The 17,496-nt window shown below is 33.7% G+C and overlaps 2 protein-coding genes across 2 annotated transcripts in view; one reads left to right on the forward strand and one right to left on the reverse strand.

Moving 5' to 3' along the window:
* The window catches only part of LOC132744425 (centrosomal AT-AC splicing factor-like), a 29,953-nt gene extending 27,545 nt beyond the window's left edge, over nt 1-2,408 (reverse strand). Inside the window, exon 1 of the mRNA XM_060733134.1 lies at nt 2,305-2,408. The gene's annotated coding sequence lies outside the window, so the exon portion shown is untranslated. The remainder of the gene's footprint in view (nt 1-2,304) is intronic.
* Nucleotides 2,409-2,520: 112 nt separating this feature from the next.
* Nucleotides 2,521-6,153, forward strand: LOC132744426 (cilia- and flagella-associated protein 90-like). The gene is made up of 4 exons (XM_060733135.1): nt 2,521-2,732; nt 4,014-4,166; nt 5,513-5,629; nt 5,945-6,153. Exons 1-4 carry the CDS (start codon nt 2,640-2,642, stop codon nt 6,134-6,136), a joined length of 555 nt encoding a protein of 184 aa, XP_060589118.1. The 5' UTR covers nt 2,521-2,639; the 3' UTR covers nt 6,137-6,153.
* The last annotated feature ends 11,343 nt before the right edge of the window (nt 6,154-17,496 follow it).

A 17,496-nucleotide genomic window follows, 5' to 3' on the forward strand; every position in this document is an offset into this window, starting at 1 on the left:
TTCTAATGGGATCCCTTACATTGTCCACGTTTTCATCTAGGTCGGATTTTCACGTTCCGGCAAATAATTTGAGCCGCGTCACGACAAAACCAACATAATGGGTTTGCGACCAGCATGGATCCAGACCAGCCTGTGCACCCGCGCAGTCTGATCAGGATCCATGCTGTTCGCTTAAAAACCCTTTTACAAGTAGAGAACAGCATGGATCCTGATCAGACTGCGCGGATGCGCAGGCTGGTCTGGATCCATGCTGGTCGCAAACCCCACTATGATGGTTTTGTCGTGACGCGGCACATATATACCCCAAACAAACACTATCAATCAATGTATCAAGATACTTCGACAGGTTAACATGAATTTCCATGAGGAACAGGATGCAACAGTTAGCTCCCCTTGATTTTGCGGCGGTAATCAGGAAATATGACTATGAAACTGTTGCTCAATTTGATATTACCTATGCAAGACGATGACATTTGTTTGTCGCTTCTTTCCCAGCATTTCAAAGCTTAAAAACAATCACTTAATGATTCGTCGTGAAGTGTTCAAATGAAGATCTCTTACCTGTCAAAAATAAAAACTATAAAAAAAATAAAAAGAAAAAATATCAAGGCCGTGCGCACTGTCAGACTAACGTACCGTTAAGTACGTACAAGGTCTTTAAACGTCACATACTAGGACTACATAAATGTATATAAATCACGTTTAACATTAGCAGAACTAAAAAATCGTTCTGCAATAGGTATACATATTTTTTATGTAATGCCTACACTCTATACCATTTATAAACTACATTCTACATTTTGAATTTTACATAAATAAAAAAGCAACATTTTGAATGTTACTTTCTTTGTTCACTACTATCACATGGGTTTTTTAAATCTAATATTTGGCACAATTGCTTAGGTGAATGATACGCGCATGCTTTAAACCGTCAGATATACTTCAAAATATGATATATGACCGTAATCTACGAACGGCTCATGTACAGCGTTTATCTTAACAGCCCATCTTGGAATTTGAATAATTTAAATGATGTCATGAACAATGCGTTTACTGATATCATTGAGTTTTTCACAGGTACTCGACTTTGATCATATACAAAGTTAGTTAAATTGAATGAACGAACGATCTATTAAGATAAATACATCTTTACAAAAGATATTTGACGATACATGTATATTTTGTATTCACAGCAAAATCATGTCAATTTTGACTCTTTTTTTATTTGTTAAAAATATGTTAAAATATTTAAAAGAGGCCGACATTTTATCTTTTTAAGGCTACACATATTCAGCACATTAGAAATCGTATATATGCGCATTTTAAAGAAAATATGGTATCAGGCGTTGGAATGGGACAGATGCCCTTGACTTAAGTCTCTGCTCAGGTTGGGAGATAAACCGCAAATTCTTCTCTTTAAGATGAAAAGGAGAAGAATGATTAAAGAAAATACTTATAGTACAAACGTTAACTTAAAACTTAATATCACAAAGATAGATTAGCCGCGTCATGACAAAACCAACATAATGGGTTTGCGACCAGCATGGATCCAGACCAGCCTGCGCATCCGTGCAGTCTGATCAGGATCCATGCTGTTCGCTGTCAGTTTCTCTACTTGTAATAGGGTTTGTAAGCGAACAGCATGTATCCTGATCAGAATGCGCGGATGCGCAGGCTGGTCTGGATCCATGCTGGTCGCAAACGCACTATGTTGGTTTTGTCATTACGCGGCTCAGATGTTTGCGATAAGGCCAAAATGTTCGGTGGAGGCGAATGGTTGAACAAAAAATACCGTTAATTTGTCTTTTTTAAGATCCTAAGCCAAAGCAAGGCAAAACATATCATATCGAAAACGCGTTCACGCCGCGGACATATCCAATACACTTAAGGGGAAGTAATACACGTTGAATACATTAAAAATAAATGCACATTTGTTACATTCTCTTATTCATAGTGCACACACTACAACTTTAGATTGTCTGTTTTCGTCTTATTTTTCTCGTGTTTTCCATGAGTATACGAAAAACGAAACATTTTTCTCGCGCCAAAAGGAAAACTCCACGAGGCATCAGTCGCGAGTACAAATGTAAGAAATACAAGGTTTTTTTGAATGCAATAATAATAATAAAAATAATAATAATAATGATGATAATAATAATAATAAAAAGAATTAGAATTACATACTAGAAACACTTACATCACAATTTCTATGTTCTTTAATATCTAATTTTGGTTCAATAGTTTACGTTTCATAAAAATGAAAAGTGGAAAATTTGGGTAAAAGGGATGGTTCTGAGGGGATACCTTAGGTGACTAATTTCAGTCAACAATGTTCTGTTTCTTTCAGTTCCACATATTTGAAAACTCTGTTAAACTTTTATTCAAACGTTGTCCAAATGGAAAATGTGCCGGCCTGACATTACTGTGACAGCGTAATTGAAAGGTCACAAAGGGTCATTGACGTCGTGGATTAACCAATCGGACTGTTTTATGGTATAGAACGTGACGTCACAATATCAATTCGACGTTGTTAGTAACGTCAGCGCTCGGAGGCATTTAAGAAAAAATCAAGCAAACACATAATTAAATGATGGGTTATTTGTTTCATTATTAAATCTTTTGTTAAATAATCGAAGAAAATGGCGGACGATGAAGGGAAGAAAATGTCAGTCTATGGGAAAACTATTCTCAACCCACAAGAAGAAATGGGACTGTTGAAAAACATATATTGGGTACGTTATTCATATAAAAATGTCGTTTTCATAGTAGCGTATACACATGTACATGCATACATGCTGATATTAATTGGAACACAGCCTTTCATATTTCAATTGTTTATTTGCGCATCGTCACATTAAAATATTATCGAATAAAATGTTGTCAAAATAAGTTTTTTTAAGTACATCAAACAAGAGGTATCGCATAATTATACATATTTTAATACGGTGATATTAGCACTTGTTCCAGTAACATGAAAGTATATATTTGAAATATCTGGGTTGCGTTTAATGGAAAGTCCTAAATCTAAATATGTCTTACGATTAAAAACAGAGACAATGTTCGTCTCGAAGAAAATGTCCTATAATTCTACAACAGGTATATAGCTTTATACACTTTAATGTGTTGGCATTCTGCTTAAGTTATACATTATTAATTTGCATTCATATTATAGCGCACTGTCAAACACATTGCTAGAGCAGTTGTTATTTACTTTATATCACAGCGTACTGTCAAACACATTGCTATATCATTTGATATTTACTTTTTATTATAGCGCACTGTCAAACGCATTGCTTTCGCATTTGTAATTTACTTTATATTACAGCGCACTGTCAAACACATTGCTTTAGCATTTGATATTTACTTTATATTATAGCGCACTGTCAAACACATTGCTTTCGCATTTGTAATTTAGTTTATATTACAGCGCACTGTCAAACACATTGCTTTAGCATTTGATATTTACTTTATATTATAGCGCACTGTCAAACGCATTGCTTTTGCATTTGTAATTTAGTTTATATTATAACGCACTGTCAAGCATATTGGCAATGTCGTTATTTACTTTATATTATAGCTGACAAACGATATAACTGTCAAGCACGTCGTTAATGTTGTTATTTACTTCATATTATAGCGGACAAACGATATTCCTGTCAAGCACATTGGCAATGTTGTTATTTACTTTATATTATAGCGGAAAAAAAGATATATCTGTCAAGCACATTGGCAATGGTGTTATTTATTTTATATAATAGCGGACAAACGATATATCTGTCAAGCACATTGCTTTAGCATTTGTTATTTACTTTATATTATAGCAGTCAAACGATATTTCTGTCAAGCACACTGGCAATGTTGTTATTTACTTTATATTGTAGCGGACAAACACAAACGGTATTTCTGTCAAGCACATTGGCCATGTTGTTATTTACTTTATATTGTAGCGGACAAACACAAACGGTATTTCTGTCAAGCACATTGGCCATGTTGTTATTTACTTTATATTATAGCGGACAAACGATATATCTGTCAAGCACATTGCCAATGTTGGAGATGGTACAGGTATATTTACAGGGGTAAAAAAATGGAGCCGCAATGAAATTGACCAACTTATTGCAGAACGTAAATATAACGGGTACGGAAAACGGACGAAGAGTTCAGTGGTTAGTAATACCTGTTTTTTACGATGGTACATGGCAAAAAATTTCAAGTATCATTTTTCTTTTGTGTTTTCTGGTTTTCGTTCCAAAATTTAAGATAGGCCTATACATGTATATGCGATTAATGTATAAATATAGCAATAGGATAATGTTTGAAAAAGAGCTTTCAAACAGTTATAAATTATATTTGATGTACTAAATGTTTCGAAAATAACATTTTCGCATTCCAAACAGGGTAAATTACATACATGTAAATGATTATTATGTAAGTAGTTTTAAACAGAGAAATATAGGCGTAGCGTAATAATCAGACTTGAACATCGAAATTGCCAGACTTTAACTCCGAAATTAACCTATATTATCGGACTTTAATTCCAAAATTAATCGAAATTATCAGACTTGAACATCGAAATTAATCGAAATTATTGGACTTTAACGGCGAAATTAATCGAAATTATCAGACTTGAACATCGAAATTCATCTAAATTATTGGACTTTGACGGCGAAATTAATCGAAATTATCAGACTTGAACATCGAAATTTATCGAAATTATCAGACTTGAACATCGAAATTATCAGACTTGAACATCTAAATCATCATACTTAAACATCGAAATTATCAGACTTAAACATTTAAATGATCATACTTTAACATCGAAATTATCAGACTTCTATGAGCACTGTTTTGTTTATTACCTACAGATTGCAAATATTTTGGCTTACTTTACGACTAAATACAATGGTTAAAAATTGATAAATGTCGATTCTATACCTAAAATTCTCTCTTGCAAAGTTTGATGAATATGGATTTCAATAAAAGGGAGCTACTTAAAGACATTTTAATCTAAAGAGATAAGATTTAGAAATCATTGTGGCGCCATTATATGTCGCAATGAAGCTAAATGTCGCGCTATTGCTGTTCAATGTCGCAACCGCCGCTAATTGTCTAAAATATTTTGTCGGCAGATGGATCGGGACATTCCTTTATATCCCAAAGCTACTAAATACATGTATATACAAACATTTACTCAAAGTTTATTGTAATTAAATACGACTAGCTAACTTAATTGTATCATAAATATACATCTTGCGACATCAAACGGTAGTGTTGCGACATTTAACGGCAGAAGATTCTGCGGCATTTAGTGGCGTTTGCGACATTTAGCGGCAAGTGCGACATTTAGCGGGGTTGCAACATATAATGGCGTCACTTTCATCTTTGATGCAAAAATTGATCTTTTTTTTGCAGACCTGCATTTTCTTTAATCAATTTGCTATGAACCAACGTATAAACTATATATATAGCATTCATTATGTTTCACCGAACTCACTTAAACTTCTTTATACAGGTTGACGTTGTGCCTCCATTTGAAAGATTTATTGACTGTAAGACTGATTACGATGCCAAAATGCACAGAGATGATAGAAAGAGTGTTTATATGATCGGACGCTCAGTACATGACGAGGTATATGTAACAATGTAACCAGTATGTTCCATACAATATATTTCAAAGCTTTAAAAGTTCAGGATGTGTCGATATTTTTATGTCATATTCATAATATTATATTATTTAGTATAAGCTAGTTATTCAAAAGTGTTCCCGATTTTTCCGCTCATTAACCGAGTTAAGATGTTTTTTTCACATTTTTAAAAAAAAAAAATTGGTGATTTTTTAAATCATCAAAAAGACATAAATTTCCGAAAAGACTTTTAAATTGCCGAAAAGACACCCTCAGAAGTGCAATGAGCTGAACTTCAATGATTTTTGCGTATTTTTCAGGAAGCTGGCCGTTTAGTTCCTTCTTTGTCTTCGTCAAATTACGGAAGAAGACTAAATCAACCACTGGAATCTTTTGATCGTAGCCACGCGAGACGGGAGCGCGTGCGAAAGGGATTCTATTACAAGCGAGGTACTGGACTTCCTCCAATCGATGACCTGTTGACAAAATGCAATCCTAATTTCTATGAATAAAATTAAGCTGAAAAGGATAGCTTTATTGTCATTCATGATATCTATATATTATTTCAAAAAGATATTTAAGGATCGTTTTAAGTAAGTCATAAACGTGTTTGATGACAGCACGATTGACATGTACAATGACGACCACTCAATATCGTTATAATCCATATAAAAATCTCAAGATGAACCGAAATGTTTTTAATGAGTTTATTAGTTTTTCTGGATAGAATAATCTGTAAGTATTTACTCCCTCCTTAATTTGTACTGTAAGTGTGTGAATTTCTAAAAGTTAAAGTGACATTATGCCCAACCAAGAGAATACTACGGAAGCGTCCTGATGCCAATTTAACATGTTCTATAAAAAAGATAACTCCTACGTAGGACTTTGTAACTCCTACGTAGGAGATAAAAAAGCCTAATTAAGAGTTTTAAAGCCCTACGTAGGAGTTTAAAAGTCCTACGTAGGAGGTAGGACTTTATAAGTGTTCCTCTACGTAGGAGTTATAAAGTCCTACGTAGGAGTTATAAACTCCTAATTAGGCTTTTTTATCTCCTACGTAGGAGTTACAAAGTCCTACGTAGGAGTTACAAAGTCCTACGTAGGAGTTAAAAAGTCCTACGTAGGAGTTTAAAAGTCCTATATATACCTAGGAGTTATAAACTCCTAATTAGGTTTTTTTTATCTCCTACGTAGGAGTTACAAAATCCTACGTAGGAGTTTAAAGGTCCTACGTAGGAGTTAAAAAGTCCTACGTAGGATTTTTAAAGTCCTACGTAGGAGTTTTAAACTACTAATTAGGCTTTTTATCTCCTACGTAGGACTTATAAAGTCCTACGTAGGAGTTATAAACTCCTAATTAGGCTTTTTTATCTCCTACGTAGGAGTTGCAAAGTCCTACGTAGGACATATAAAGTCCTACGTAGGAGTTATAAACTCCTAATTAGGCTTTTCTATCTCCTACGTAGGAGTTTTCAATTTTTTATAGAACACGTTAAATTGGCACCAGGACGCTTCCGTAGAATACATTGAGTGAACTGTTGAAAGAAAAAAACAAAGTTTGCAATCCGCCATAATTCATTTTAATTTCATAATAGTGAGAAGTTATCACATATATTTTCATTATTGAAGAATAACGGTGTTTTGGATTAAGAGATTGGACATAGCCTCAGGTTCTAGGCGGGGTTAATAATAACTGTCACGGTCATGGATTACGTGCTCGAAGATCATCAGATCGGTGATAATGGAACATTGGACTTTGCAACGATTTAATCAGGCGGAGTCTTGCGACAGCTCAATTGATGACAAGAGATGACGTCATTTTACACATGATTTGTCCGTATTTTCTGACCAGTATACTGATGACGTTCTATTGAATGACCTCAATGAGTGTGACTTTATGGCTGTTGAGGATGAAGTTATATAGAGAAAACCCACGTGATATTTGTGTCCAGTTAATTTTGCGGAAGTATAATTCTTCTGAAACCGACTTAGATCGCATGAGATGTGATTACTTCGAACATCTTTAATACACTTGTGCTGAATTTCCGTTTGATAAAAATGCGGAACTCAAAAAGCGTGTTTTTACGCGCTCAGGGGATCCAGTTGCATTTAGATTGGCACAAGATATCTATAACATCATAAGCGTGACTGAATGTACCGATTTTAACATCTTAAAGAACATGATTAGTACTGCAAAGGTCCGCAAACAGCATGTAGGGAGCATGTCAGCGATAAGGCCGACAGAAAAATGTTCTTGTAGTAACGAAATATCTTTAATGAAAGATTCAATAGCCTCATTACAAGTAAACATATTACTTATTAAACAAACAATGCATGCCCAAGAGATTTCACACAATGAGCAAATGAAATATGTTAAAGATACTTATTTAAAAATAAAGACAGATATACTTAGTTGTGCCCAGCTTACAAACACTGTGTCTTCATCAACAGTAGCTACGATTAGAAATATAACGCAATCTGTGGTAGAGCGGGTTACTGAATTTGAAGACCGAGTGCGTTTAATTGAAGTGCAGCATCAACCCGGGGTTTTCAAGGAAATCAAACAGTGGAAATAATATGAAAAGCAAAACCGTTGTCAATGCTTGTGCATTTTCTCCGCAGATTAACGCATACACAGCGGAACGCTTATGCCAAAATGATAGCATATCACTTTCAAAAAATGCGTGTACACCAGAAATATACACAGAGACAGACAAACAAGAAGAAACAGAGAGGTCAGTCTCATTCAATGAAGTAACAAGTTATACGCCCGAGGCTGAGAAAGTAGGGGAAACAATACTGGTACGAGTGACAACTCGAGAACAACAAGTGTTGAGCGGTGATAGATTGTTCAAAAATGATTTTAAGCTTGTTAAAAGGAAACGCACTGAGAGATTTTGTGTACTTGGCCTTAGTTCTTGTCTTAATACCGAGCTCCTTAAATCGGTTATCGAGGAAAAGGGGCCGTGTGTAAGAGGAATGAGAATATTCAAGTTACGTCGCAACCCTGATAAGGTTCTACTAAAACTGACACTGATAGCCAATGATAAAGCAAGGCTTGTTCTTAGTGATGACTTCTGGCCACACTACGTTCGATGCGAACCGTGCTTGGCATTGGAGTCACGGCGTGAACGGCCATATTTGTCAAGACGGACGCATAATAACAATAGCGATAGGCAAGTTGCATGTTATTGTTATGAAATCTATTAATAGTAACAAATTGCTGATAAGATATACAGGTAACTTTCGGGTGGTTGGCAAAAAATATGGTGGCTAATAAAATGCAAAATATAGTAATTTTATATTTACAATAACAAACTTATTTTTTATGAAACAGCTTAGTATTTTATATCATTAGAAAGGTCATTTTACTCATATTTTAAAAATTAAAAAATAAATTTACAAAACGCTTTCATTTTTTCTTGGTAAAGAGTTAAACTTGGTGCTAGATTAATAAAAATTTAATATTGAAATAACAGTTAAAAAATAGCTGAGCATTCTTTTTTAAAAGCAAAAAATGAAAATCCGCTTACATTTCAAAAATAAGAATGTAAAAAACTTTCAAATGATATAAGAATTTAAAAAATCGATCCACAAATAAAAAAGTTATTAGAATTTAAAAATTATAGTGCTATATAATGCATATAAATATTGGTTCTTCTTGCCAACCGGCAAATCTGCTAAATTCTGGTAGCAGGTGCTTGTGATGTCATCAGTCAACTTGCCTATAAAGGATTCACCCAATCGGGATATCACTTACAGACGGTAAGGCATTCAACATTTGGCAACAAACAAGATTACCCATTTTACAGTGGAAAACCTTATATGCAAAAATACAAGGGGCATCACTCGGGAGAATTATATCAGAATGTTTCGGATCATTCACATTGGTCAAATCATTTCAGTATTTTGGATGAAACAAACTGCTATGTTGACTAAAACTATATGTAAAAAAAGTATATATCAAATGATGATCATTATGGCAGTTTTATATCTTATTTTGATGTTAAATGTTGTAACATGGAACATTACTGGAATTATGTCCAGTGCGGGCTACCTTAGTAATATTTTAGATGAGGGAAATATAGATATATGTGGCTTATCCGAGCATTGGTTAACGCAAAAGAACTTTCACTTTATGGATTCTATCTCGTCGGAATTTATGCATTATACAGTTTGTGATATAAATAATGTGAGAAAAGGTGGTGTATCTATAATGTGGCATAGACGTTATAACAATTTAATTTCGAAAGTTGAGACTGATAGTGATCGTATAATAGGGATACAATTAGAAATTGGTTCTTCATTATTTGTTTATTTTTTCAAGTTTATCTGCCATGTAGTAACTATTCTGTAACAGCATACAATGAAGTTATGTCAATGATGTATGATATTTATAATACATACTGTGATAAAGGTATCATTGTCTTTATGGGCGATTTTAATGCAAACATTGACAATGCAAAGTTTTCTGGCAGGAGCGCAACCCTGAATTGTTTTATTAATGATTGTAATTTATTTGCTGTAAACACTACGCATAGATGCTTTAATAAGACAAGTACATATGTCTCATATGATGGACGCTTTACGCCTACTATTGATTATATATTGTTAGGCAATGAATTCTCAAACATTTTATCTTACATTGAAGTAGCTGATGATTGTTCTTTAAATGTTTCATGTCACAAACCCATACTTTGTAGTTTAAACTTTGAGTGTTACATGCACAATGATGTCAGTTTCGAAACTAATACAAATGTTGAAACAATAAACTGGAAAAAAGTTCAAAGCATACATATTGACAATTATAAAGAACAGTTGAAAAGTGCATTTAAAAACATTGATTTCAACGGAGATAAGAACTTGTCTGATACTTATGATACTATAACTGAAAATATTATATTATGTTCTAAATCTTTTCCAAAGAAAAAGTATAGAAAGAACATGAAACCTTATTGGTCGATTGAATTTCTCAATGTCACGAAGAAGTGAAACAAGCCAGAGAAGTGTGGTGCCGGGCAGGGCGACCACGCGGAATAAACCACAAGGAGTATGCAAATTATAAATCTGCAAAGACTAAATTCAGAAAATTGCATAGGGCGGTAGTGAATTCATATTTGCGTGATTTCGATCATAAAATAGAGGTCAAAGCTGAATTAAATAGTGATTTGTTTTGGAAAGATATTCAGGCACGTAAACAACAAACTAGCGTTTTAGGAAGTAGCATGTGCTTCAATGGAATAAAATACAACTGTCGCAGTGATATAGCAGAGCAGTGGGCTAATTATTTCAAAGATCTGTATAAACCTACGGCTTCAGAACAGTTTGATAAACCTTGGTATGATTTTGTAGAACAATATGTGAGTGAGTCTTTTAATAAAATGAATCTCAATAATAATGTGACTATATTCGAGGAAGATGTAAAGTCAGCCATTCAGACTTTATCGAGAGGTAAGGCAAGCGGACCGGATGGTATTGCCCACGAACACTTGTTATATGGCGCGGATATATTATCACCGGTATTAGTAAATTTCTATACATTGATATTAAGAGGTGGTGATATACCAGATTCGTTAAAACGCGGTAAAATTATTACTCTTCGTAAAGGTGGCAATAAGAAACATGACGACCCCAACAGTTATAGAGCCATTAGTCTGACTTCATCAATACTTAAAGTGTGTGAAATAAATTTGCTTAGGGAATGTAAAAAACACATATTATCCTCCATTAGTTCTCAACAAGGTGGGTTTCAGGAGCACCTCGGCTGTTTAATGACATCTTTTTCATTAAGGGAGTGCTTACATTTTGCACGTGAAAACTCTTCATCGGTCTACATATGTTTTCTAGACTGCAAACAGGCTTTCGACCGCGTCTGGACAAATGGTTAACTTTATAAATTACTACATACTATTTCAGACAACGGGGAACATATTAATACCAACATTTTAAAGTCGTTTTATGATATGTATAAAAATGTATACAGTTATGTACAGTACAAAGGCACTGCTTCTAACTATTTCCCAATACTGCGGAGGAATCAGTTCACCTTCAATGTATCTTGTCTTCATAAATGGATTGATACGCGAGTTGGAAGACAGCTCGAATGGCGTTTGCATTTACAATTTAAATATGTCGTGCCCCACCGTTGCCGATAACATGGTACTGGTATCATTCTCGAGCGCTGGTCTAGATAACATGCTAAAGATTTGTAACATTTACTCGAGAAAATGGCGCTTCCTATACAACCCTTCAAAAAGCGCTGTTATAACGTTTAACCCAGCTATTCAAGTAAATGACTCGGTGATATTTTCTCTTTGAAATGACGTCATACCTATTAACTTCACATATAAGCATTTAGGTGTTGAATGTGATCAGCATTTGTCAACGATGAAGTCAATGAAAGACGCATGTGTTAAGTTACGTGGTACGTTACTAAGCATTTGTAGCAGTGGATTGCATCCAGTTTCTATAAGTCCTGCTTCACTCCGAAAAGTATACATGGCAGTTGTTGTACCTAAAGCGCTATATGGTTGTGAAAACTGGACCTGTTACTCAAATAAAGACATATCCAATTTAGAATTAGCACACAACTTCTGTGTTAAATTTATACAAACTTTTCATAAATCTATTTCCACAAAGTTTGCATAATGTATGTTGAATATACCAAACATACTTACTATGATAAATTACAGGAAATTACAGTTATTTGGTCAATTATGCCGATTGCCATCTAAATATCTTGCTAAACAGATATTTGTTAATAGATTGATTAGATATATGAATGTGGATAAACAGAAACATGGATTTATTCCAGACATATATAGATTACTGCAAAAATATGATTTGTTGTACGTCATTTATATACTTTTATTGATACCGGTGTGTTTCCATCTAAATTAAAATGGAAGAAGATTTTACAGATGAAGGTAATCAATGTGGGTTATTATTCGACAAAATCCGGGTCTAAAATGGGTTGCTGAAATACTTGACAAGGCAGTTGTGCGTCGTTGTAGCATTTGAAATCTTCTAACAAATGACATTACAGAACATCTTATGTGTTTTTGTCGCAGGAAAGAGACTGAAAGACGCGCCTTCTGGAACGCAATTATATCAAATTTAGGTTTTGACCAATACAGCATAACTACAGATATCAATGTGAAATGTTTTTACATATCGCATGTAAAATTGTTGATAATGTACTTGTCAACTTTCAAATTGCTATCGCGCTTGCAAAACTTTTATCTCCACGTTTAAAAAAAAGAAGCAGGCAATTTAATCGCTTAATAGTATATGTAGTATTTTTCTCAGACATAAACTGTATAGTTATTTTTTATTTACCTGCTCCGTTTTTTCGGTGTTTTTTTTTCAATGATTAAGATCATTGATTTATTTAGGAATAATGCTTATGACATCCGTCTATTGATAGTCATATATAAAGCATGAACACAAAGACTGTACTTTCACTTTCTCTTAATTTTTCGTTTTTCGATTAAGATTCAGTTATTGGTACGGGACTTAGTAACTTTGTTTATTTTTTTTGTCACATAGAATGAATATAGCAATGTTCATGTTTAAAACGAATGATTTAAAACATTGTCTTAACTTTCGCTTTCGTTTAAGACAACAATATACACCCATAAGTCATAAGTTTACAATTGTAAAAGAATTTCATGTTATTGTATCTTTTATATTACAATGTTATGCATTTGTATATAATTCTCTTCTGTTGTATGTACATTATATATACTTTGTAAATATGTTATGCTCTCCAATTTTGGGGGATAATAAAAATATAATAACTCCGCATGAAAGCAATGAATAAATTCTTAAACAATTTACTATAGTAAATTGTTATAGAATCATGGTATATCTTTTCTACGCCAGTTTTCCAAATAATATTTATATTGTAATGTCACTCTATGCGTTCGTGACAATAACTGCTGAATTAGCATTCTACTAATTACTTTACTTTAGCATTCCTATTCTGCGCATGCGCGAAATAAATCTGAACATTTTTGAAGTTCTTCACAAATTCAGATTCAATTATATTATCAAGCACACCCAGTTCACATCCATCGCAATCTAATATCAACAGATCAATATCAAACTTTCCAACTCGGATACTTCTAAAGAATTCTGTAGCGTCCTTCATCTCAACTGTCAGTTTGTTTCCGCCATTTTCAGACGTGATATTGTTTGTGTTGTCAATTTTTGCCAACTCGTTTCTTTTACCAAGTCCAAAATTTAGGACAGTAACCCTGTAATAGATGAAAAGTGATCAGATGGATAAAGACAAAGGTGTTCAGGATATGGGAGTAAATATCGGGAGATGTTACTAAATGGTCATGTATTTCCACAAAATCCTTCGGATATAAAAGTGCAAAAATGTTTGGTTTATGGAGATAAATGTTGACAGAAGTTATTAATTCATTATCTTTTTTCCATGAACTCCTTAGGATTCAATAGTGCAAAAATGTTTGTTGTAATTAGATAAATTTTGGGAATAGTTATAAAATGGCCATCTATTTCCACGAACTCCTTAGGATACAAAAGTGCAAAAATGTTTGCTGTAATGAGATAAATGTTGGGAGATGTTATTAAATGATTATCTATTTTCATGAAACATTTCATAGGAAATTGAAAAGCAAACGTGTTTGGTGTTTAAACGTAAATATCGGTCATTTAAGTTTTTAATTTGCTAAGCACAGCTTTTTTGTTTTGTTACTGTTTTGAGTTGTTGATTATTTTAAAGTAAACATGTACTTTAACCCCTACACCATTATTTATAGCCAAATTTGCCCCCCCCCCCCCCCCATATATACGTAGTTCGCAATTGATATTATAGCCTAAAACAGGTCATTCTATAAACACGCACCTTGAATTGGATTCAAACTTCTTCCTGAGAGAATCAGCAAAGATAGCTATTGGTTCTAGAATCACCACTTTCGGGTTGTACGTGTTAATTATCGTGGATAAATCTTGTCCCGTATGTCCTGTAACAGTTTAACTATAATATTATACTTAAAAAGATATAAATAAATATATCATTTAGTCAACACAATCTGGTTTCAAAACTGAATGCATCTTCATATATGGCAATTGTAGTTTGTTGATTTCTTTTCACTTTCAAATAGAGTCTCAGATCAGAAGCAAATGCATGTCCGTTTATGAATATACGAGTATGTTGTTGTTGTTTTTTTATAATGTATAGTTTTATCAGAATGTTGTAATGTCCTTCAGCCTTATATCATTCAAATTTAATTAAGACCAGCTACTCTTCATCGAAAATAAAATTACATATACATGTATTTCATTTTAGTGACTATAGTATCAGTCAGCGAGGTTTCGGTGGTTCGAAGTCGTTGAGATAGGGGATCAAACTTCGAAATATCAATCATTTGAATCTTTGTAGCATTCACATATATTGTTACTGCCACTTCCAGTACCGTTAAGTCATTATTACTCGTACAATATAAAAAAATACATGTGTAAAAGGTTTATTTCAACAGACTTGATTAAAACGAATTTAAATTCTAGTTGAAAAGAAGTGATGTAGCATTAATTAAGATATTGAAATATACAAAGAATGGTAGCTTAAAATACGTGCCTCCAACGACAACCACAAAAGAGTTCGTATTTTGCAAATATTTATGATGGCTTATACAAATGTTTCGGTTAGCATTGAACCTTTCCAGTTCTTGCTGAATTTTTATTTCTGTAAACATCGTACATTCTCCAGCCATTCTTTCCTCGTCATTAGTAAGCATTAGTATAGTTGTATTTGTATTTGCCTGGAGATCGTGATATCCGCCATTGTGTTATCCGGAGTTTGAATTAACCAATCAAAGACCCTCGTTGTAATGTATATCGCAACAAAAAGTCGAACTTTATGTTGCCTATCATAGATATTCTTCTGTCGGAACGAAAGGAAAATATGATTTTAAGCTAAAATTAAGAATTCTGACTAATAACAAGTACAGTCAAAACATCAAAATAAAATTCACCTGTTCCTTAACCACCACCTCCATTTCACTTAATTGCGAGAGCCCTATTCCGCCGATAACTAACAACTTAATTTTCTCCCCTCTCTCTCTCTTCCATTATTTCCGAACAGTAATTCTTCCGGTCATTTACAAGCAGTGTCGTATTCAGTGAAAGGGAGACTACTGCAATGAAATTCAGTTTGACGAGCTTATAAAATTCAACCGCATTATGACAACTTAATAACTAGTCCACACAGCCATCGCATCAAGTCGCGTGTACATATTTGTTTTTCTTATGTTATATGTATAATGACTAGATACACAGTAACATATTCGACTAATTTGTATGCACAAGATGATACTTACGAGTATATCGTAATAGAGTACTCTTCTCGTTTAATGATGTACTCTTTGAATTCCGTAGTTGAATACAAGTAATAGAAAGAGCATCGAAACACGAGACTATCTGATTTGTACGAGGGGGCGAAGAAAAGTCCCCAACCTATGATACAATAACAACTTACCCAGTGCATTGACGTCTGAGTGATACAAAGAGAAATATCCAAATTTCCTACTTTATAATTTAACCTTTTATATGATTGATATTATATTGCAATTTATATTTTTTTACATTTATTTCACCATCTGTTACTGTATAAACATATTATAATTAAGTATACTATTTTTTTATTATTGAACTATCTTTTGTTATATTGTACGGAAGAGCATTAGTGCCAGGTGTATGTTTTTTATTAACTCGAAATTTCGAGTTACTAACTCGAAATTTCGACTTACTAACTCGAAATTTCGACTTACTTATCTCGAAATTTCCAGTTACTAACTCGAAATTTCGACTTACTAACTCGAAATTTCGACTTACTAACTCGAAATTTCGACTTACTAACTCGAAATTTCGACTTACTAACTCGAAATTTCGACTTACTAACCCGAAATTTCGACTTAGTAACTCGAAATTTCGACTTACTAACTCGAAATTTCGAGTTACTTATCTCGAAATTTCGACTTAGTAACTCGAAATTTCGACTTATTAACATTACAAGAATGGCCAAAGTTATTTTAGATGGTATAAGATATAGTAGGCAGTGCCTTTGAACGATGGAGATGGAGAAACGGGTGCCTGGACAAAAACTATTGAAATTTAACTTAAACTTAGTAATGGCATGTACACACCCGACATAAAAAATACAAGGCTTCCTTTAATTTGTACGTTCAGGCGTTCTTCAGACGTTGTATTGTATCCCATCTGTTCGAACATATCTTTTCACTAATCATATTCTTCTCATCCCTGTAAAAAAACCGATCCTATACTTTACGTGTGGGACATCTGAGGAAAGTATCGCGGCGTGGCCGAAATAGGGCGTGCTGAGGCCTTTGTCAAAATTGTTGGACTGACTATATTTCTTGTAAAATCGGATGCTAAAATTATATTGTTCCCAACATATATATTATAACAAGTATCACTTTTATCAACTTTTATCAACACAATATGAATCAAAGTATTAGTAAATAATGAATAATGTTACAAAAACATTATTAGTATAAACAAACGTGACAGACTAACTGGCCTATACACGTCATTTAAAACTTATTTAACAGTTTACAATAGGGTGGGTTTTGGACTTGTTGTTTCTCCATATGATGGTTGTATGTGTGCTTAAGAAAAAGAAACACCCTGTTAACACGGAAATGTGGAAAGTGTGAATTTACACCCCCCCCCCCCTCCACAAAAAAGCGAAGGATATGTTCAGTATGTGTGGACAATTTGACCCTATAAAATTGTTCTGTTAAATAAATGTTAAAGGTGCTCTGTCAATGTGCAACAACTACACACGAAAGAAAGTATCTTGAATTCAATCCTTGCTTTCACC

Source organism: Ruditapes philippinarum, unplaced genomic scaffold (assembly GCF_026571515.1).
Source record: "Ruditapes philippinarum isolate M1 unplaced genomic scaffold, ASM2657151v2 ctg2761_1_1_1_1, whole genome shotgun sequence".
Lineage (NCBI taxonomy): Eukaryota > Metazoa > Mollusca > Bivalvia > Venerida > Veneridae > Ruditapes > Ruditapes philippinarum.